Below are 22264 nucleotides of genomic sequence, written 5' to 3'. Positions count from 1 at the left end.
TTTTACGATTTTAATCACCAGCAGGCAGATGGCCATGGCCCATGCGTGACCTAGGACTTCCAGCAACCCTATTACAGCGCAAGCGCAAAGAATCCCTGCACTCCCATTACATGGCGCTATTCATTTGTTCCTGTGTTTGCGTTTTTCAAGTTGTCAATCGTTCGAATTATTTGTAATTTGTGGTTGGATCTTCGAGAGTTTTTCTCTTTTTCTTGTCTGAAGTGACTGAAGTCGCGTTTTTAATAATTGATGCTATTAATTATTGCCATTAAGTGTTCAGTTTAGAAAACTGCTCCAGTACGTTGTTGGTGTACAGCAGTATGGCTGCGTACTTCTTGTCCGCTGGAGACAGCTTGAAAGTGTGGGACGCTGAGAAGATCAGCGTCATCCCGTCCACATCGTCCACGGATTTTGTATCTGTTGTTCGAGCCATCTGGTCACCAAAGGGAGACTGCATCGCCGTCGTTGGCTTTCGGAAAGGCAGCGATGTCGCTAAAATTTACTTGCTGAGTGTTACTCGCAACGGAGGCATCGGTGCTCCCGTTGAGATTTTTGCTGCTGAAAGTGATAAATCTGTTAGCAGTGGATCGCGTGATTCTTCCTCATCCAAAGTATGTGTCTTTTGACGACCTGCAACGCATTGAGAGTCTGAGACAATTGCAAAACGTAGCTCTGCATCCATTACAGCGTATTTCGCGAACCCTGGTGGCATTTGGCAATGGCAATGGGCAGATTGTGGCAGGCGCCAACAAGGAAGGATTGGTGCAGATCTTCGATCGAAAAACCACGAAAATTACTACGCTTCCTGCAAGCACCATAGGAAGCGAAATTAAAAGTATTCTTTTCAATGCGGATGATACTGCTCTCATCATTGCGGATGCGGAAGGTGACCTGTGGTTTCGATCGACGAAAATCGAGCAGTCGAGCTTAACAAAAATCAAAGGACAATCGAAGGTTCGTGATTGTGTAATGCACACGCCCTAAGTTTATTCCTATTTTTAGCTCATGTTCAGATAATTTTTAGTTCAAACAAATACGTTTGTACACTATCCAGACCAATTGCATTGCTTGTCGCGTCAGTTTTTACCTATTTTTTTTTATTTTTGCAGGCAGTTCTGGTTTTGCAACCATTCCCAATTGATCTGCGCACCTTGATTTGTGGGCACGAAAGCGGAGCGATTACTTTTTTGGATACGATTAAAAAAGAGTTTTCGTACCCGTTCGAAAGCATTTCTACCCATCTGGCTGCTTGCAACGATATGTACTGATGCGCAACTCGACTTCTATAATTTTACAACACCACTAATTTTCCACATTTTAGTGCCTTCTCCCACACTAATCCGAACCTTGCTGCATCTGTTGGCATGGATAACCAGATTATTATTTTTCACATTGGACAGAAAAAGTAAATTTTTATTTTCTGTTAAACAAGGATGAACGAGGCTTTACTTGGATTTTGCTTTAAAGTGTACTGTAATTGTTTTTATTTTGCAGAATACTCAACAAAATCATGTCGGACTGCTCGCTGTACAGTATTCTGTTCCTTCCAACGGGGAATGAAATTCTTTGCGGTACGTCCACGGGAAAGATCCTGCTGTACAATCTCACAAAAGACCCATCGCCGCAGCGGATGTTTATGGAGCACAACGTGCCTGTGGTGGCGCTAGCTGTGCAGCCGCAAGCGAAGGTCAATCCTGCATTGGGAACTGTAATGAAACCTTCTGCTACGTTGAAAACTTAAAGTATCTTTTATCCTGTTCAATTGGCAGGATCGACATACAGGCCTTCGAGCCAATGGAAATCAAGTGACACCAAAAGTCTCGTTGCCGGTCACGGATCTGCGTCAAGGAAAACGTGGATCCAGTAAGCTGTGCATTTACCAGTCATCGAAGATCTTACTTTATTTTCGGGAATAGCGTGAATTCCTGAAAAATTAAAATTTTTACGCGCAATTTTTCTGGAGTTTTGTTCCAGCTATGATTAATTTCTTAGATCGTGACGATATTATCGTAATTTCCCTTTTCGATTTATTTTGTAGACCCAGAAGTGAAAGATGCAATCTCGCGAAATGCAGGACGTGTGCATTCTAGCAAACCTTCGGTAGAAACAGCTTCCATCTCTCTATCGGCACCTTTCGCTACTGTTCAACGTATCCAGCCAAAAGAGTTGTCAGAGGGGGTTGCCTCCCAAACGCTGCCAGTCATGACGTTGTCACCAAATATTACCGTGCGCAATAACCTTGGTACGTTTGTAAAAGTAGACATTTCCACTTTCTGTGACGTATAAGTATTTTGTTTCGTCTCAAGTGCACGACTGAAATGGAAAAATTCTTAATGTTGTGTACGATTATAGAAAACAATGCAAGCTCTCCGATTGTTGAACCGGCCGATACTTTGACGGGCAGCAAGCCCTCGGACAGCGAGCGTGATTCGAATTTTGCAGATCAGTTGCAGAATTTGGCCACGAAACTGGACAGTGCCGCCATGGAACATCGTGTAGCGGTATTGGACATTCGTGATATGATTTATGATTATGAACACGAAAATTGCGAACGACTTATAGAGGCCGAGGTAGGAAGAGCGAACCGAATAGTTTAGTCACCGTACCGTACCGTGAGTTCGTAGCTCCATACTTAACAAATCAGATGAATTTTGTAGAAAAAGATCGGAAAGTTACAGGAAGATACCGCACACAACACAGCCTTATTGGAGTTGATTTTTAACGAGCTGACTGCAATTCGAAAACGCCTGCCATACCTTTAATGTAGTGCATAGCGTTAGTGATTTTCCGATAGCTTGATAAAAACTGCGTTTTGTAATTTATTTTTGTTTCTTGCTTCCGTGAACCTCCAACGTCTGTTCTGATTCAATGATTCTCATTTGTACACCCTTTTTTAATAGTATTATCGTATATGCTATTGCTTTTTACAGTTTTGACTAGTTTCCTTGTATGAGTTTTCCCGGTAAGAAATACAATATACAAAGTACGAGGAAACTACGAGTGCATTGGACTGCATATTGGCGCTCATAATGTGAATTGTCCAGCTCTGGGGAGGAATCTGTACTGCCACTTTAATTCTACTTCAATCTAATTATTAGAATGTTATTCGCAATAACATGCTCGTGTTTCTCTAATAATGTCTATTTTACCATGAAAATGACCTTCATGTAAAGAGCTTCTTGTAACTTAAGTAATCTTTTTTTCACGAAAGATTTGCTTGTCAGTTATTTCGAATACAGTTATTGACTAATCAGCTTTACTGCCAGGTCTAGCTGGAGACGGTTAATTAGAATCGGCCTTAGGTGTTTCTGGACGAGTTCCTTTAAGCTTTCTGAAGGTTTCCAGAACATTCCGATCCAAAACCGGGGGATCTGGTTGGTACGCCGGTTCCCCGAGTTCGACGAATAAGTCATCAGAGCCATCGGATTCGCTGTCCGGTGCGAAACTGTTTTCATGGTGAAAAGGAATTCGCTTTATGACCGGCTGGATGGCGTCCCGGTTCATCTTCTGATTCAGGAGTGCCCAGTATTTCACTATAAGCGTGACACTGACATACATTCTATCACATTAAGCTGGTATTTTTTATAATTTTTGATTTTTTAAGCGAAATGTCGAATCTGCATTTGGGTCCTTTCATTACTGTCATTTTCATTGCTTCGCTAAAACTTACTGATTGCGATGCGAAGCTTATTGCGGTATCGGAGATAGTACGACTGAAAACGTGTTAGTCGGAAAAATGCCAAATGTAAACAACCATACTTTTTACAATGAGTTGTACAGTGCAATAATATTTTTCAAAATCAGTATTTTAAATTTCCTACCGTATCCATAGGCAGAGGTTTAACAAGTGTTCTGTCATACGTATGAGGTGGGTAATAAGTACTGTACTCGAAGTCGCACGAGCGGTATTTACAGTAAGTCTAGGCTAATTATTTTTATTTACTTAGAACAATCCATATTAGTGGCAGTGTACCAGTTTTATCTCGAGACAATTCACAAGAAAGTCTAACTACAAAATAAAACGAAAGTATTGATTAAATAGAGGAATAATTTACAGGCGTGGATAATTTTTTCGGGTAAAGCACAGTACTTTGCACAATGCGTTGATGCACAAAACGTGTTATTCGCAAATTGTGCGCTGGAAATTACAGTTCGGAATTAGAAAAATTTGTTCAACTGTCTCAATAAAGATATTAAGTTTTATTATTCATTATTTTTAAAGAATTTTATTAAACTGTCGCGTGGATCATGCTTCATTTTATTTATAATTATTATGCACAATAAGGACTTACTCATGGCAAATGGATAATTAATTTTTGGCACTTCGTTCAAGCCGACGTTGTCATCGGTGACTTCGGGAAACTCGTTTTGGGCGTCAATGTCCGTATACAGCCCATTAAAGCCAGAAATCAGTTTATCCGATTCTTGACGCAAGTTGGGCTTTTCTGTAAATTAATTGTATACAGTACTCTACTACGTCATATCAGAAACGGAATGCAAATATTCTAAGCACCATTAATACGAATAATAATATAATTAACGAACGAGAGCTTGTTAAATCCGTAAATCTACACATCATAAGGGAACCTTCTTATACCGGTAAATCAAGAGAGAAGAGGATGTTGCATATCTGCGAGCTAATATTCAGAATTTATTTACTCGTTGTTTACTGTACTTTTCTTCACTTGTAACGAAAATGCAAGAATTATTTATCACTTACGAGTCAGCCAGGGATATTTAATCCCGTTGGCAAAGCACAGCTCCCAAGTAAACGAGATCGTCAAATACAGTATGAGTTTTGCGATCATTGTACCCACTCAATCGTAGATGCCAGTTTCGGGAAGATCTAAACAAAAACTTACAATATAGAAAATTGATTTGATAGGCTGAGAAATTATCGTGCATAGCAAACGCAGACACCGGTACCGATACTTTATAAGTACAGCTGTACTTTACAAACTGATTGACCTTTAATATAGTTATCATATTTACCCTCTAAACATGTATGCAGCGATAATAATTAATCTAAGCAGCAGCACCGTTAAATTTAATAACAAAAAGTAATGGTATAAGTATAACACGTTAAAAAGTCATTGCTGTTAAGGTCATCGTTTAAAAGGTGAAGTATGCTTCAACAGATGGCTTCAAATTCTTACCAACTATCAGTGGAAAAACCAGCAAGAACTCTAAAAAAAGGATATATCGGAAGGTTCTTGTTAGTGGCGGACAGCTGCGCTCCAGTGTAAAAGATGACGGCAATCGCTGATCAACAGTTTAATTATAAGCGGTACCGGATGTGCTCGTCGTATCCCATCGCTACAAATAGAAAGCGGCACCGGTGTTTTCGAAAATTTGAAGTGTCGCCGGTATCATTGACACAGTGGTGCACATTTAAAATTTAAGTGCACGCAGACTGGCTCAGTAATAGGTAAAACTCCGTTCTCCAGTGATGGACGCTGTGCCGAGTTTTTCACAGGTGGCCCGATGCCTGGAGTTCAAGGTGAGTGATTTTTGAACTTTTTTCCAGCATCGCGCGAGGGACATCAATCCAACCACGATGTCTTATCGAACCGGTTTTTTTCTATAGTCAGACATGTACCGCATAATAACCAAATCACAGCTGCGCTCCGCTGGTGCGCAACCAAATTGATCCAAATTAAAATATGGCGAAATTAACCGCAGCCCTAATTATAAGGCGATGCGGCTGCTCATGTTGCGAATGACGCAAAGCTAGAAGCGGTGCTTCCGGGTATTGTCTGGAATTAAAGAGCCGATCAATGTTGTTGAACCATTCTGCTCTTCTCGTCACGGTGGCTGTAAATCACGGTCACATAAACATTAATGGCTAATTTTCTTATTTAAATTTTCAAGAAAAATATCACGAGGATGTTCCTTGTCACGAACAGCTGCACCCCGTTTGTTATGTGAATAAACTTTAAATATACCGTATGTAAACAGATCCAACGCCAGCCTTACTGTTTCCCGCGGATTTCTGCCGCATGATCAAGGAATACTTCTGCGTCTTTATATGACAGACCTTGAAGAGCATTTTATGAATAAAAGATGTTATGTAACTCTCGTGATGCAGATTATTGCACAGTGTTGTACACTCACCGCATAACGGAAATTAGCCAAACATGTACAACTACACATACTTACACTCTGACCATAAGTAGTATCTGCAATAATCGTACTCTGCACGGTTGCACCAAAAGAACCTTGAATATTTCATTTATTGAATCAAATGGCTTTGAGATGCAAAATTTTATTGTAAGCACCGAGGCTCGTTGGTCTCACTAACACTGCTGTCAATCCTGAAAAATGTAACAAATACCTACCAGCAGAGAAATTATAAACAGATGGTAATTGTTTATGTTCTCCTATACGTATTTTTTGCAAAAAAAACATAATCTGCATAAACGATAAATAATGTACAGCAGCCAATGGTACCCTAAAGGGCTTGAAGATTTTTGTTCATGTAAAAAGGCAGCCGTAAACAGAGTCTCTTTGAAGTAAATGGGGCATCTCAATATTCTTGCTGTACTAACTGTATTTGTACAAAAAGCAGAACCGAATTCATCGTTATAGAACGCAAATTGGCGCTTTTGCATGATCTTGTAGAAATAAGAAAAAATTTAAAACACTGTGTGAAATTTCGTAAATTTTAAGTTAATTCGAGTTATATGGATTAATATGGGTGTGTAGCTTTTTACAAGTATTAACTTTCGCTTTGTTGAACGCTGTGTAAAAACTAAAAATTAGTCTGGAAAAAGCTTAAAACATTTTTAACATGCAAAATCTGCGCCAGCTATACTTTTCTCAGTTTTGAATTGGAACGTGCAAGCATTATTATCGGCGGTTTTGTTTATCGGCTGGCGACAAAGATAGAATTTTCGATGGACGGAGTATGTGGTGGAGTATGCTGTGATTAAAGCAATTAATGATAATCTCCACGAGTATTTTCTTAGTACCTGTCTGGTGATATCTGTTCGAGCGCATTGTTCCTTACACTCGCCGCTGTACTAAAGGTCACGAACATTATGTTGAAAAATTTATGGATGTGCGAACCGGTGCCAAAGCGCCTAGATATTGTTAGTTGAACAAGAGAATTACTTTGGAGTGCTTGATAACAAAATGGCGCTGAAAGTACAGAAAAAAGCATATATAAACCGCCATTTTCACAGGTTCTGCAGCGCTCCCAACACTCAGACACCTGACTTGTTAGCAGCAGTTGGACTTGCACTTTTGAATTGCATATCATTATATGTTCAATACCATGGCCCAACTGTTCAGCGGTAAAGACAAGGCAGATGCCAAGAATCTCAGCCCCAGCAAATCACTGGACGACAAGCTTAACGCCATGGAGAAGATTGGGGCACATGGTGACGATGGTGAGACTGATTTGCTGAGCCCCATGATCCGCGAGCCGGCTATGCCGCAGATGGCTGCCAGCTATCGCGCTCTCCTAACTTCCATTGGTGAAAATCCTGACCGCGAGGGTTTACTTAAGACGCCTGATCGTGCCGCTAAGGCCTTCCTTTTCTTCACCAAAGGTTATGAGGAGAAAGTTTCTGGTAAGCTTGTCAAATTACTTGGGTCCACAAATGTACGAATAAAATCCGTCACTAGCCGTACATAAATTTATCAAAGCTACCTTTACCAAAATTAACAGCGGTAACCTAAAATAAAGAAAACCTGATATTAGAATAAAGAAAACACTCTACGATTTAGTACACCACTGGCACTTTTTGCCGAGGGCTGCAGTAGGGTCACTCTTATTATTTTGCACTACAACAGAGCAATTTTGTTGTTTCTGCTTATACTCGTACAAGATTAATGCTCACATAAGCTGGATACCAATAATATGCGGAGCACAAATTATATTTAAACGGCACTCAATTCACCGAAAGGTTACCTACAATCGCCAGTGGAGATAAGCCTGTCACAGTTACGAGTACAAGTATTTTTTGTCGGCAGATATCCTCAACGATGCCATTTTCGCTGAAAACCATCAGGAAATGGTCATTGTCAAAGACATCGATGTCTTTTCCATGTGTGAGCACCATTTGGTGCCATTCATGGGCAAGGTCCATGTGGGATATCTTCCCAAAAATCACGTGCTGGGACTGAGCAAGATCGCCCGCATTGTCGAAGTCTTCAGTCGCCGTCTGCAAGTTCAGGAGCGTCTGACTAAGCAGATTGCCACCGCCATCCAAGAAGCACTTAATCCTGCCGGCGTGGCTGTGGTTATGGAGGCAGCGTAAGTTTCCCTTCGTACTGGTATAATTAGTTTGAATACAGTAGTATAAATAAACCCATTTTCACATCAAGAGCAAGATTAATAAAAGTACTCCTTTTGTATTGCAGGCACATGTGCATGGTTATGCGCGGAGTTCAAAAGCCGGGAGCCAAAACAATTACCAGCTCGGTTCTTGGTAACTTCCGTGATGATCCAAAGACCCGTGAAGAATTTATTTCCCTTATCAAACATACATAAATAAAATTATTGGGTTTTGCTCATTTATATTTCCTTATATTGCGCCGTGTCATTCGGTTTTCTGTGATGGACTTTGTAGCTGTTAAGGCTTATCTTTTCTTGACCAATTAACTTTATCCTAAACTCATTATTGCTCGCTGAATTTGTTTGCGACTTCATAATCTGTCGTTTTACACGAAGACAAAATAAATATTTGACCGCAACATGCAGATAAAGGCCCAAACAATAGTTATGTACGGGTACTTAATGTTGCGCGGATAACAATAATTCAGGTCAGCAACAGAGCACACTAGTAACGATACAACGGTAAAGTAAATACTGTAATACACTTTGGACAGCAGTCACTGCAATTAACGTAAAACTACTCGTACGGTACTTGTATTTGTTGTACAGATCATCACTGTTTATATCACACTGTTGTGGTGAATACTACGACAGTTACCGGTATCAAATTTGCCAGTATGTCACTACCTTTCAATTTATAATCGGTAACCTGTGCCAAATGACGACTTCTACTCTAGGCCAGTAATTATGAACGCACCATTCCATAAAATATTAGATTAAACGATCAATGAAAATACTATCATAAAAATCAATGAAAATACTATCTCATCTCTGCACTTTGAATGTCGTATTCAATGATAAACTGAGCTTGCGTACTTAGTATACGGTATATAATATGCGAAATTCATGGTTTATTGTTTTCTACTCATTGTCAATTCGCAGTCACTAGTACAGTGAAACTCCTCTTAACATTCACCTTCCTATAACATTCACCCCTTTACTGCATGCATGAGGCTCGGAACCAAACCGTCCGGTAGACTATAACACAGGGGTAGTTCTCTGTATAACATTCACCCCTTTACAGCTATAACATACACCTTTTATGGAACCGGTAACAGTGTTTAATACCATCTTTTGCAACCCCTGCGTAACATACGGTTGGCCAGGCTGGTGAAAAAAATCATTTCGGTGTCTTTAAAAGAAGGTTCCGGCTTCTGTTTTTATTCTGTTTAGTACCGGATCTTCCAACTCCAAGCATACAAAAGGTCAGCAAAACCAACATTCAGACCGAATAATGTCCATACTCTGATATTTTGTTAATTTTTTTGGTGAAGTAACACCCCGGGGGCTGGGCCCCTGAGCCCCTAAGGGCAGTGCCCCTGGGGGCAGTGCTTCTGTATAACATACACCCCTCTGTAACATTCAGAAAGCCTGGAACGGAGGGTGTATGTTGTAGAGAAGTTTCACTGTACTTAGTGTTTTGAACTTCAAAGTCTAGACTCTTGTCTAATGTTGTCTAATATTCTAACTTGTAATTATTTTCAGTACAAGTATATGTACAAGGTTACTCCTTAATTTTGAATTATCTTCGTAATCCTGTAGTATCCAGAATCATTATCTTGAATTATTGTTTGAATTGTCAAAAAGTGAGTTCACTCGTGATCGCTGGTGTAAGGTACTGCGCAATCTGTCGCGCAGGTGTGAGTGAGTGTTATTACAGAATTTACACCTATCATTATTGTCGTATCGTGTCGCGCATTCCTGGCACTGTGCTCTGCTTGACTCTGACTTGCTGATTTTTCCTCAGAATTTCATCCGCCTGCAACCCGTGCATCCCGTTACATTCATTAACATTACGGAAACCCAGAAATGGCCAATCGCGCAGGATTCTCGCCCTTGAACGATAATCCACGGGGTGGTCTGCCTGACAGTCGTCGCGAACTGCTCGGTCCAGCGCCCAACCAACGTGGCATCAACAATCCCAGCTACACGGCCGCCCACGCCAACCCCCAGTCCGAGCTGGAGCAGGTAAATCTGCAGATCAATCGCACCACCGACCAGTCGCTGGACTCCACACGGCGCATGGTGCGCATGATGGAGGAATCCCAAGAAGCTGGCGCCAAGACCATGGAGAATCTGTATCGTCAAGGCGAACAGTTGGATCGCGTGGAGGACAACATGGACCAGATGAACCAGGATATGCGTGAGGCCGAGCGCAACATGCAGCAGATGGAGAAATGCTGCGGTTTGTGTGTCTGTCCCTGGCGTCGACGGAAGAATTTCGAAAAATCCACTAATTATAAACGGGGTTTCGAGGAGAATCGTAGTCGCGGCGATGTGGAGGCTGTGCGAACAGACCAGCCGAGCGGAGTGGAGAACGCCCGCTTCCAGGGCCAGGAACGGCAACAATACATTCAGCGCATTACCAACGATGCACGGGAGGATGAGATGGATGACAATCTGCACGCGGTGGGCGGGATGTTGACGGGATTGAAGGCCATGGGACAGGATATGGGACGGGAGATCGGGCGTCAGAATCAGCAGCTCGATCGATTGAACACCAAGGCCATTGTGACGGATGATCGAGTTAATGCGGCCAATACGCGGGCTAATGATATTCTGCGAAAAGCTTAGGTGACGATAGTTTGTAATAAATTGATATTCGTCTAAGTTGCATTGATTTCCATTTTCTTCCATTTTCGTGCCTTATGATTCCTAATACGAACTATATGGCCCTGTGTATCTCGATTACTTTTGATCGTAATGTTCGGTTTTCTGCTTCTTCTGTGTGAGAGATGCTCAAAGTTTGCATTGAGGCTTTGAAACTTTTAAAATATTAGACATTTTCCTAACTGTTGATAGCTCTGATTTCCTGCTCATGTTGTCATAAAAATGAATGTGAAATGCCCTACAGGATGCGTCATGCAGGTGCAGATGGAAATGTATTATAGTAGTTATCATGTGTTATACAGTAGTAGTTATCCTATCCTGTACGCTGGCCGCTGCTGCTGCGTAGGAGTCCGTGGACCGTAGGTAGATTAGCATATGTACAGTACTTAATACAATAAACAATTACAGTAGTTTTACGACGGGAGTGCTTTAATTAGTGGTTAATAATGGTTATACGCCGAACATATAGGAGAACGTAACTCGTATTATAGATTTAGATGTAAATATTTTTTGGGGGACAGCAAGATAATATATTGCAATAATTAAGTGATTTGGAATTTGACGATAAACTAATAACAACAAACAAGCAGAATTATCAGTGTGGCTTATATACGTAGATACTCTTCCGTCGCGCATATTGCGTACGCGCATTCATTGCTTTCAAAATCACGGCTGCTTTTTCTTTTAACAACTGGATATACTTAACCGCTTCCGTAGGAAGTCGTGGACCGATGCCTGGGGATCACTTCCCGAATTTTTCCTTCCAGCAAAGCGAATCCTCATCTCAACGAAGGCCGATGTCCCAAACATCTCTACTGCCAGCTAGTGGATGAAACCAGTCTTCCAGGACAGTGTTTTTCTGGATTCAAGTATTCTTCTTAATTTGGCCAATAGCTTAACAGTGACGGATCTCTTCGAGCGTCCTTATACACGGGAGGTGGTTACAATCTCCTACCCTAGCGGTCCTGCCCCTCCTGTAAGCCTTCCCCACTCCGTAGTGAGTGTCCTTCACGTACGGGCAAAGGTCACACCGTTCGCCCGACTTCTACGCGAGTGTTTTTGTTAGGCATTCCTAGCGCTTTGACTTGGAAATAAAAGCCGGCAATTTCCGAAGTCCCGCATTTACTTCAACCCGAGGTGTCGAGATAATTTTTTGGTATGTATTTACTTTTTTGCCCAAAAACGTGTCACACGCTGTTGCAATTGACGTAAAACGAGCGCCAAACAATATAATATACCTACTCTTCATCCCTGTCGGCAATGATTTCCGGGGGTCAAATTTTGACCGTGCGCCTGGCACCAGCTGTGTTACTTAAAAATTGAAGGATATTCTAGAATCCTCCCACACTTCGCGTTTGCCATATCGAGCACGTGCGGTTCGACTTTCTGTATTGAATGATGTGTTACGTGTGCAATAAAAATGTGTGTGTTAACGTTGACGATTCGCACTAAATTTTTCGTAATATCGTATTATTACTGTATTAGTAAAATGTATTGGCATTTTGTAGTTGCAGGAATACTCTTACTTTTACCGGCGTTTTACTTTTTAGACATACAGTGAACGAACTTGTTCAGCTTGGGTCACTACCTTTTTGCGCTTCCTTTCATTTGGTGCACTACCTTTTCGAGTGCTACTTTTGGCTCCGTACACTGCCATTTGGCATTACCTTTATTTGCGTGCATGACCTTTTATTTTTTACTCTCGGCACCCATGTGCCGGTTTTTCTTCACAGGGTTTTGAACGAATTTTCGACCCAGTTTCGCGGTTCTCTTCCCGTGTAAGAACTTGTCGCTGGGTCTTTTCCATAAAGGGCAGAAGAAGTACAGTTTCAAAGGAAGTTTACCGAATAAAAGGTAGCGCCCAAAAACGTAAGATGTGTGAGGAATAAGAGAAAAAGATAAAGTTAAGTGCGGAAATCTAGTGTACGGATTTAATGTACTTGATTATGTACAGATAATAGATACAAGATTTCGGATATTGTACGTAGTATTTATTGTAAACTATAGTTAGGTACGCAAGGACTGGATTATTTTAACGTCACTATACAAATATTTTTATGCGGTGTTTTTGAGGCGGACAGTAGACTACAAACATCAGTTAATACAGATATTGACAGTTACTTCACATAGGAAACAGAAGTACGATTACGTTTTGCCCAAAGTTTCTTAATAAAAGATTCAAAAATTCGTAAATTATACTGAATTGGAATGTTGTTATCTTGTGGCATACAATACTTTGACTTATAGGGCGGACATAAAATATGTAAGTACATAGAATACTAAATTTTAAGTATACAGTAATTAATCAACTTACTCTAGATATTTTGTTATATCAAAAGTTTAGTAATGTTTCAACCAACATAATTATAGCTTGGCAACATCTTTGACTGGAAACGCGTAGATGTACTTAATGCAGAGACGATTGTCAGTAATCAAAGGACTCCGCAGAAATTTTTTTCTTGAAAAATATTTTTGTACAAAGAGGCAGGCTGTACTGTAATAAATTGTAATTAGTTGTAACTGCCACCAAAGATGAAGACCATCGTTGTGCTACTCGTCACCCTCATCCCAGCGATCTTCTCCGAAGATGCGCAGAAAACCGAAATGAAAGCGCTGCCCCAACAGCAAATGGCTGCCGCCGCCCATCCCCTTCCGGTCCAGGCCGAAGCTAAACAGAGCCACATGGCCAAGCAAGAACAGCCCGCTGGCTTTCGCATGAATCAGCCCGCTGGCTTTCCCATGAATCAGCCGTTCATGTTTGGTATGCCCATGCCCGGCGCCGGTGGAATGCCTTTCCCACAACCCATGCAGCAGCCCCACCCATCTGACCTTGATAAGGCCCGCAATAAACCGGCACGCCAACAGGGAGCCGATAAGGGAGCGGCCAATCAAGCCCGTCCACAAATGAACCCGGACCCCATGGCTGCCATGTGGCAACAATTCGGACCGCAGATGCAAGGTCCAGGCATGGGATTCCCCTTCCAGCATCCGTTCGCTCCTCAATTCGCTTACCGTTACTGATTCCAGATAAGCCGTCCATCCTAACTGATCTTAGCAAGATCTAATCCTTGAACACAACTACTACTCACTATTCTAAAATTAATTAACGCAAATGCGTGTTAAAATTTGTATCGCAGTACGCAAAATGCGCATTTGTCCAGTATAGGAGTTTTGATACAATAATTATATAATGGGGCAAATGGAAACCTGAAAGCTGTAGTATTTGACCTTCATTAGCTTTACTATTAAAGGACGAACTGCGCATTTGACAAATTTGGTGTAACTTTCTAACTCTGTATTCCGTAGAAGTATTAATTCTTGCTGCTACCGGTAATGCTTTCAAATAAACCTCTGGCACGACAGCTACGGCATAAACTTCGGAAGATTAGATTTCATACTGTAGTCAAAAAAGATTTCATTCCCAAACCGAACGAGCAAAATTATTTTATAGTCATAATAATGCAAATTAAGGTGGCAAAATATGTAATTAAGCAGAAAAATTAAATAAAATGTATACCAAACATAAAATAACACTGTCCTGTCTATGACACTCAAAACCATGGGAAACCTGGACCCAGCACCAACCATTTAATTTCGCAATTTGATAACGAGTACACAAACTGGAGATGGAGAGTACGGGCGAGGCACTTCCTGACCAGCGATGCAGTTTAGAGAGACAACGCGGTAATGCCGCTACTCTAGTATTCTGGGGTCTGCTGCGCAGCCGCTATCTAAACGAATAATTTTTAGATTAATCTGAGAATCATTGTATGTAGTTCATCGAATTATCTGCTCTGGAGGAGGTTATTACTCATAGAAGATAATATTAGTTACAATTTGCGCACACAAGGGATAACAGTAATTTCCAAACACTTGGTGCTACGAAGCAAAGCAGTCTTAGAATTTCGTTCTCAAAAGTTATTTTAAAATTAGCAGTTATTTTTTTCAAGCTGTGCCGGAATGCGTTAGTTTTCTCATGTTCTATTGTTACACAGCATTATTCTAGCATTTGTATGCAACCGGATGAAGCGCATTGCAGTTACGTTGTCCTGAGGCACCCAAATCGCGCGACCAAGAAAAACGTTTGTGCACCCCAGGGTTTTCGATCAATCATGAATCATACTGCATTTACAAATCTGTACTTGGAAATGACAGTGAGCTCTTACTCTAGCACCAGCAGCTTAGAACACAATAACGAACAATTAAAGGGAATCTTGTTTGTTTTATTAAGCAGTTAACTATTTATACACAATCTAAATATCACCCTGGCCATTACAGTAATCAGCGAAATGCTAGTTGTTTACATTCGGCGTATACTCAAGTCAGATCGATCGAAAACTTAACGCACGAAACTGAATCATGCCGGCAAGGCCATATGCATCAACTTGGAATTAATTTAATAAATTCTTTCTACCGCAAGCAGAGTTGTAAAAAAAAGGCTGTTCGCACACTTTAATTATTATGTACGAGATATCAAGAGGTCTATAGATAAATGCTGACGAAAACTTCGAAGTCCTCGTACGGCCACAGTCTCTCAGTTCGCAACTCCCTGTACGTACGCGTTGGTAACCCGTGGAGAGGGGAAGAGTCTAAATAAGCGATTCAATTCAAGATGAAACGAGCATTTTGAGTGTCTTCTGACTTCTAGTATACGATACAGTAAGCCGCAAATAAACATTTTGTCTGGATTTTCAATCTTTAAAGTTTATTAATTTTCATTTCCGGATATTCATGCACAGCGTCTAAGTGCCAAACCAAAGCAGTGCTGCCACATCATTCCCAAAAGGCAGTGATCAAATAAAGGCATGACGTTAACGTACACAAACAAAATTTTAAAAGTAACCATTAAACTGGAATCATAACCATGTGGACCACTGCATACTGAAGCATGAAACGAATGCATAATTATAGGGCTGAAAATTAAGTACATTGCACAATTGAACATGCCAGTATCACCACCACATTACAAAACTTGGCAACAATAAAAAATACCCAACATTTTCAAACCGCTCCAAATCTACGACTGAGAGACCGAAAAATTGAGGAAAAAAGATCAAAATTAATATTACAAAGAGAATGCAAAAAGGCAAAACAACTTCAGGCGATGGCAGGATCAGTAAATTTTGCCCTTGCATTTGCATGTAGCTTTACACTTGTCTTCCAGACCGTACGATTTGTCGGTGCAGATGCTGAACTCTTTCTCCAAATCATCACAATTGCCGTATTGATTGTAATATGGACAGGTATTAGCTGGAAAGAAAGCAAGGTAATTGATCATGCACTTAAAATAGATACTGAATAAGGGCGTTATTTACAACAAAATACACGCAGAAAGATGAGCATTTTGCCAGTCAATCAAACAGTTTTCTCTTGAACAACTATGCAACAGAAGCCATATAATCCTAGCGGCAATATTTTCCCTGGAAAAGATTTTACACAGTGTACCGTGCAATTTTCTTTTCAGACTGCTAACGAGTTTGTAATTTAAACGTCCTTGACTGAATAACGTCAGTTCGATGATCTGGCGCTGTTATTTCCTCTTATACCTTGGCATCTTTGAAGGTGTTTGTGCACCGTTGAACGGGCAGTTGCCAGCCGGCACAATAAAGGACATCATAATAAAATAAGCAGTAATAATTTACAATATGCAATACACTACCCTGTTCCCTTGTTCTAGACAACGATCAGGGGAGGTAAACTAATAATGAGCGCCAAAGCTCGGTAGTTGTAAAAACTGGTTATGGATCAGGGCTTGCGTTGTTTCCTGTATGACTGTCGGCTCATGGTCAGGATCATAGTATATTGCACAAATTTAAACAAAGGAATTCGAAGGCTCTACTTATATTACTCAGCTAATAAATTTTACAGTGGGCTAACTTTTGAAACTGTTCCAACTGAGCACTTGCTACTTAGCAAAGTGATTTAGCAGGAGCATTACTAATGCAGTTGTTACCACTTGTAAAACGAAAAAATACCTTGCCGCAACCAGACGTGATCGATCGGCATGGCAAATCAATTCATCTACTTTAATTTTCCCTTTTGACAGGGAGAACTCGCTGATCATCGCGCGCGAACCGCAGCGAAAAAGATCACGCGCCTTTCATAAGTCCTTTGTTGAAAGTTTGCACGGAAAACTTGTTTGTGCATGCCCGTTTGGAAGACAAAAGTGAGAAACATAACATGTGCATATATCATTCCCTGTCGTACACGATTCGCGGCGCAGCTGCGATCCTTGCACAAACGCACCTGTCGTGCGGCTTTAACAGGAACGTTAATTAAGTCAATTGGCGCTCGTGGCCATGATTACATGGCTGTTTAAACAAAAAGAGAGCATCCGGCATAAACGGTCTGATTTTAACTGCCTCGATCTGCTAATTTTTCAACGATCATTAATTTTCTAATGACAGTCAGTTGAAAAATTTTAAGCGTTTTATTGAACTTACTGCACAGCGTGCCAGATTCATCGCAGTCATTTGGACAGGCAGCGCAGGCTTTAGGCGTATCTTTGTACGGTTTGTATTTTCTTGTATCCACGTTTCCCCTGTAACAATACCATAGGGCTATTTAAGGGGTCAAGCCAATATGCTATACTTTTGACAGAGGTCATCCATAATTCTCATGTTTCATAAATAGAAAAGATAAGGCATCTGTATATAAATATTTAAATTTGTGTATTTAGAAGTGAAATTTGCCGTCTACTTACGCAGGACAGTAGTCGCAGACGTAGTGGTGGAAAGTTCCGCAATCTTTGTATCCGCAGCCCAGCTGATAAGATTGCGCCCAAACCAACTACAACGAAATGACGTCATTACAAATTGTAACCAAGTTTCAGTAACATTATTCCAGTTTTTTAAATGGACACGGAGGGTCGACATACCTGCGTGTAATGGCCAACCATGCCTCGCGGGTGACCATCGAAGATAAAATCTTTCCTTTCGTCAAACCACAGCTGCATAGTCAGATTCCAGCTCATTGGTTTAGGCCATGAACGTGCCAGGTTTTGGCCGCATTTAAATTCTGCAACATTATTTATTCGTATGGCTGCTAAACGCTTGACAGGACACAAGAAAAAAACATGTAATGGATTATTGATTAGGTGGCATGCATTTTGTATGTAGTGAACGTATGATAATGTATCGTATTACTATTAGGCAAAAGCGGAAACAATTAGCACTCACGTTGCGTTACACGGACTTCGCCTTTGTCATGCTCGAATTTGCATTCATTAGCCCAGCGCTGTGCAATGCGGGCGGCTTCTTCGTTCCATTCCATTTTGAGCATGTTGGCAGCGGCCGGCATGACCATGGAGCGGAGGACATTGTGTTTGTCCACCATTAAATCTTTCAGCAGCGGGTTTTTTCGCGGATCAAGTTCCATGTCAAGTTCCTTGCGGGCCCACGTGGGAAGGTTGTCCTGATTTGGAAAGCGGTCAGCATCCTTCTTATCGTTGATCCCGCCGATGATATCGTTGACCACATCGGCAGCCTCTTTCATGCGCGCGGCTTCCTTAGCAATTCGTGGATCGACGGTTGTCGGCGCTTCGGTGGTGTCGTCTTCTTCCGTGGTGGCGACGGTCGTGGTGGTGGTTTTCTTCTTGTGCTTCCTTTTCTTCTTCTTGGTGGTTTCGGTCTCAGGAGTAGTGACTTCAGTTGTTGTCAGCTCAGCGGTAGTTTGTTTGCTGGTGGTGGTTGAAGTAGTCGTGGTAGTGGTTGTTGTGGTGGTGGCGGCAGTTGATGGGTCATCTAAGCCGAACGGCCGATCCTCGGTGCTTTGATCGTCGACAGCAGGTTTCGTGTTGGTGACGCTGTTCTCATCCATCATCGACGAAGCCATTTCGTCTCCGACAAACTGACGAATAAATTTTCTCCGATTTGATTGTTTGAGTAAACGCGGCGGTTTTTTCGTGGTGCTGGGCGTACTAGTCGCCGGATCCGCTTCCTGAGATTTTTTCAAAAAATCTTGGTAGCGACTGCGATAGGCTAGCTGCCATGGCAAAAGGTCGCGTTTTTGCCGTTTAAACATTTCGGGTTTAACAATAAAATCGGGCTCGTCAGGGTGAACTAAAGGTTGGGCGGTTTCCGTGAGAACTTGTTCTTTATGGTGAAACCTGCGCCGTTGTAGCACATCTGGAGACTTTGTGACTTCCTTATCGCGGACCCTTTCAATGACAATCGCATTGGCGGAGTCGTCGTCCGGGAGGATATCCAATGTTGACAAGCGGTAACGCTGCGTTTCCCCGGGCGCATAGGATTCAGCGTATTGTTGAGGAACGATCGATGGCAAAAGCGAAACAAGTCCAATCAAAACCATGCTGATTGTTTTATTCATGTTGACCGCAAATCTTGTAACCGTAATTATAAACGAATTTTCTCAACGAGGTTTTGAGGTTTGACCTGCAACAGGCAAATAATGGTGGGTTGATCTGATCGTGAGAAAGACAGAAAAGGCATGTCATATAAAATGCAGTCGATGAATAATTGGGATGCACCTTGAGGGATCAACAAGTCTAGCGGTTGGCTGTAATTTTTTGGTAAACGGTTTTGCATCTAGACAACCGCTGTTGTTGGATAATGATAAATTATCGATCACTTAAGGCAATGACTTTGACACTGACGGTTCCTGCTTGTGCCGGCTTTTGCTTAATTAGATTATTGACTAGTTTTCCTCCAATTTGCAGATTTCGGGAAGCACTACATAACTTTAACATGCATGGGTGACGGAGTGTGAAATTTCGATTATCAATGAGCCATCGTTACGAAGTGCTACCGAAAAGTGCATTCATTTACCTGACACGTGCCTCAGCAAGTTACATAATCTGCCTACTAATCTAGATATTTGTGTTTTTTCCTACCCAGCTTTGCACTGTTTCAGTATTCTTTTAAGAGAAACCTCAAGAAGCAAATTTTAAACATATTCCGTACTACTAACGTATCACGTGCCTATTCAATATTGTACAAAAATGACGTTAGTTAGTTAGTTAAAATGACGTTATACGTTAACGGAACATTACAGCATATCATAATATGCTTTCGACGAAATTTTGTGAATGCATGCTCGAGAAATTATGTAATGATGTCATTGTTGTATGTATACTCTTATTTGCATATAAAACTGCAGGACATAAAAGTTTAATAAAGTCAAATTTACCCATCCAAATTAATAACAACAAGTAAGTGGCATAATAATAAACTCAAACTGCAACCACATTTTGACTCTTGGGGTACTTCTATATACGGTGCTGAATATGCAAAGAAACAAAGAGCTTCCACAATTTTTAATTATGCTCGCAAAGGCAACACCGGCAAAACAAATTTGAACTCGTAATTATTTCAAGTTAACCATGCGGTAGTACACGCAAATAATTTTACAATTAATACATTATGCGGAGGTTTTTGATAAGAACGCGCGCATACATTTTTACCACATATTCTGGCAGACAAAATATTTTGAAATATGATAATTGCAATAGGAGATTTCGTAGCTAGAATTCGTGAGAAAAGTATGGTAAAGGTTACCTGTTAAGTTGGCAGGTGAAGATGACTGCTGTTATATTGTTGACAAGTGATGGTCTTGGTGTCCAAATATTGGCAAATTATGGGCCAGTCACTTAACAGGAAGATTGCCTTAACCGGGAAGCCGTGCGAGCGTTAGACCAAAGTTCCCAGATGGGATTTAGTACTAACAAGATACGGTAGAATCTGCTACGGACTTGCAGTTGTCGGCAAAGCTCGACGAAAGGCAGCGTAGCAAGGCACCCGGGTGACAATCAAAACTCGAATGTTAACTATCAACAGAAAATGTTTTGCCGCTCGATTTATAAAGTGTTTTGCTACAGACGGTAAGTGAACGAAGAAGCTAGGCTATGCATAGCCTGTAGCATAGGAGTTTAACTTAAACAAGCATAACTTGTCAAGTAACAAACACGGAAAGCCTCGAATATATATAGCAGAAAAAATATCGAAATGCAGTACTTGTTCGTGACGTCCATGCCTTGCCCAAACTTCATAAAATGGTTACTCAACCGACCATGTCCACGGTTCTTTTCGATAGCTTTGTCGAAAAGGCAATTGAATTTGTGGGTACGGTAGTGACCACACAATTGCGATTTAATTTATATTGTTTTTTGTGGCCCTATAAAATTATATTGAACACGAGACAGATGTACACCCCGCAATACCGGCCGCTGTTAACAGAATCGCGATTAATGATGATGCGTAAGAACCTTCCGGCAAAACTTTACCTTGGCCGAGAAATTACGATACTGAGGAGATTAAGTTAGTCCCGCCAGACTGCGTTGCGCCAACTGAACAATTGGTCCACGGATATCATATAAGTCAGCTCTTTTGTGTTGAATCTGTCATTCATTGTACAGCACAAAAGATAGCCTAAAAAACTGAGACGGTAAATCGTATTTTTACAGTCCCCAACTACGACAATAACGTTAACGTTACAATAATCACGGCTAGTAAAATAAAAGAGTAGGGATATAGCACTTACTCGAGTAAGTGCTACATCTCATGCACAGATATAGCACTTGTTATAATACGGCGCGGGGATAAAGTCAGTAAATTGTTGTGACGTATCGGAAATTTGAGGAACTATACTCCAGAAAACGAATCAAACAGAACCAGCACAAAAAATTATGACCCAAAAATGCTAAGGACAAAGGCTAGTTTTGAGGTACCGCTAAACAATAACTTTACAAATTTAGCGACTTCATCAGCTACCTACTCGCACAACGTTCGTTGAATACAACTGTTCAAAGACGTAGATTCTCGTAGCCTACATACTGTAAATTGTAAATGCATGACTACTACCTCTACAATGCATAAAGAACTTCAGTTGCTTATGCTTGGTACTTGGAAATAATTGCGCGTTTCAAATTATTGCAATAAACCATTTTGAATGAATTCAGTTCTAAGTAGAGCAACTGAAAACTAACAAATGTCGAAGCTGTTTTACACAGTTTGCAAACATTACACTGCAGCTATATATTTTCAACACTACAGCTATATATCAAAAATGGTATTAGTAATTACGAACTGGCACCAAGGGTTCTTTTGATCCGCGGTGCCAGTTAGCAGCCAGAACTGCACTGCTGTTAACGACAGCACTGTGTAAAATCCCCTTTATATTTAGGGATGAACTGGCCTGGACAGGAAAGCTGTTAGTGTAATCTGCCGGTACGAAAGTGCACCCTTTACTGCGCTTAACAGCGGCCTAATCCGTTACACAAAGCCAGACTAGACTGGATTCTTATTTGGCTACAGGTACTCTTACGTTTCTTTGCAACAATTTTGCGAAGGTAAATAC

The 22264-nt window shown here is 41.1% G+C and overlaps 5 protein-coding genes across 14 annotated transcripts; 3 read left to right on the top strand and 2 right to left on the bottom strand.

The window, feature by feature from the left end:
- Positions 1–177: 177 nt before the first annotated feature.
- LOC129600107 (protein NEDD1-like) lies at positions 178–3722 on the top strand. Of its 2 annotated transcripts, none has more exons than XM_055498519.1 (9): positions 178–611; positions 688–954; positions 1110–1261; positions 1322–1405; positions 1495–1687; positions 1770–1863; positions 2039–2242; positions 2353–2570; positions 2658–3722. In XM_055498519.1, exons 1-9 carry the CDS (start codon positions 321–323, stop codon positions 2760–2762), a joined length of 1608 nt encoding a protein of 535 aa, XP_055354494.1. In that variant the 5' UTR covers positions 178–320; the 3' UTR covers positions 2763–3722. The 2 variants fall into 2 exon arrangements, with proteins under 2 accessions (XP_055354494.1, XP_055354486.1); XM_055498511.1 differs by having other exon boundaries at positions 1495–1708; positions 2658–3721.
- On the bottom strand, positions 3048–8685 carry LOC129600124 (uncharacterized). 6 transcript variants are annotated; one of them, XR_008692026.1, is made up of 5 exons: positions 5946–8685; positions 5157–5814; positions 4721–4846; positions 4293–4445; positions 3048–3533 (listed from the first exon to the last, which is right to left on the bottom strand). XR_008692026.1 is itself a non-coding variant. In XM_055498530.1 (5 exons), the coding sequence occupies exons 3-5, from the start codon at positions 4806–4808 to the stop codon at positions 3283–3285; spliced, it is 492 nt and encodes a 163-aa protein (XP_055354505.1). In that variant the 5' UTR covers positions 4809–4846; positions 5157–7679; positions 7920–8662; the 3' UTR covers positions 3050–3282. The 6 variants fall into 6 exon arrangements, 4 of the variants coding, with proteins under 4 accessions (XP_055354505.1, XP_055354513.1, XP_055354522.1 ...); XR_008692029.1 differs by having other exon boundaries at positions 5157–5756; positions 5946–8684; XM_055498530.1 differs by having other exon boundaries at positions 3050–3533; positions 5157–7679; positions 7920–8662.
- A 516-nt stretch (positions 8686–9201) lies between these two features.
- On the top strand, positions 9202–11197 carry LOC129602705 (synaptosomal-associated protein 23-like). 3 transcript variants are annotated; one of them, XM_055501812.1, is made up of 3 exons: positions 9202–9546; positions 9884–9927; positions 10089–11197. In XM_055501812.1, exon 3 carries the CDS (start codon positions 10151–10153, stop codon positions 10913–10915), a length of 765 nt encoding a protein of 254 aa, XP_055357787.1. In that variant the 5' UTR covers positions 9202–9546; positions 9884–9927; positions 10089–10150; the 3' UTR covers positions 10916–11197. The 3 variants fall into 3 exon arrangements, with proteins under 3 accessions (XP_055357787.1, XP_055357786.1, XP_055357785.1); XM_055501811.1 differs by lacking the exon at positions 9884–9927; XM_055501810.1 differs by lacking the exon at positions 9202–9546 and having other exon boundaries at positions 9560–9927.
- A 2286-nt stretch (positions 11198–13483) lies between these two features.
- On the top strand, positions 13484–13972 carry LOC129580724 (uncharacterized). The gene has a single exon (XM_055471383.1). It carries the CDS (start codon positions 13484–13486, stop codon positions 13970–13972), a length of 489 nt encoding a protein of 162 aa, XP_055327358.1.
- Positions 13973–15768: 1796 nt separating this feature from the next.
- Positions 15769–21062, bottom strand: LOC129600583 (uncharacterized). 2 transcript variants are annotated; one of them, XM_055499145.1, is made up of 7 exons: positions 20923–21062; positions 20467–20735; positions 18130–19344; positions 17829–17968; positions 17655–17740; positions 17395–17492; positions 15769–16201 (listed from the first exon to the last, which is right to left on the bottom strand). In XM_055499145.1, the coding sequence occupies exons 3-7, from the start codon at positions 19277–19279 to the stop codon at positions 16065–16067; spliced, it is 1611 nt and encodes a 536-aa protein (XP_055355120.1). In that variant the 5' UTR covers positions 19280–19344; positions 20467–20735; positions 20923–21062; the 3' UTR covers positions 15769–16064. The 2 variants fall into 2 exon arrangements, with proteins under 2 accessions (XP_055355120.1, XP_055355119.1); XM_055499144.1 differs by lacking the exon at positions 20923–21062 and having other exon boundaries at positions 20467–20866.
- Between the last annotated feature and the right edge of the window lie 1202 nt (positions 21063–22264).

The sequence above is a fragment of the Paramacrobiotus metropolitanus genome, unplaced genomic scaffold (genome assembly GCF_019649055.1).
Source record: "Paramacrobiotus metropolitanus isolate TYO unplaced genomic scaffold, Prichtersi_v1.0 Parri_scaffold0000004, whole genome shotgun sequence".
In the NCBI taxonomy this organism is placed as follows: Eukaryota; Metazoa; Tardigrada; class Eutardigrada; order Parachela; family Macrobiotidae; genus Paramacrobiotus; species Paramacrobiotus metropolitanus.
This window is presented reverse-complemented; position numbering and strand designations above follow the sequence as displayed.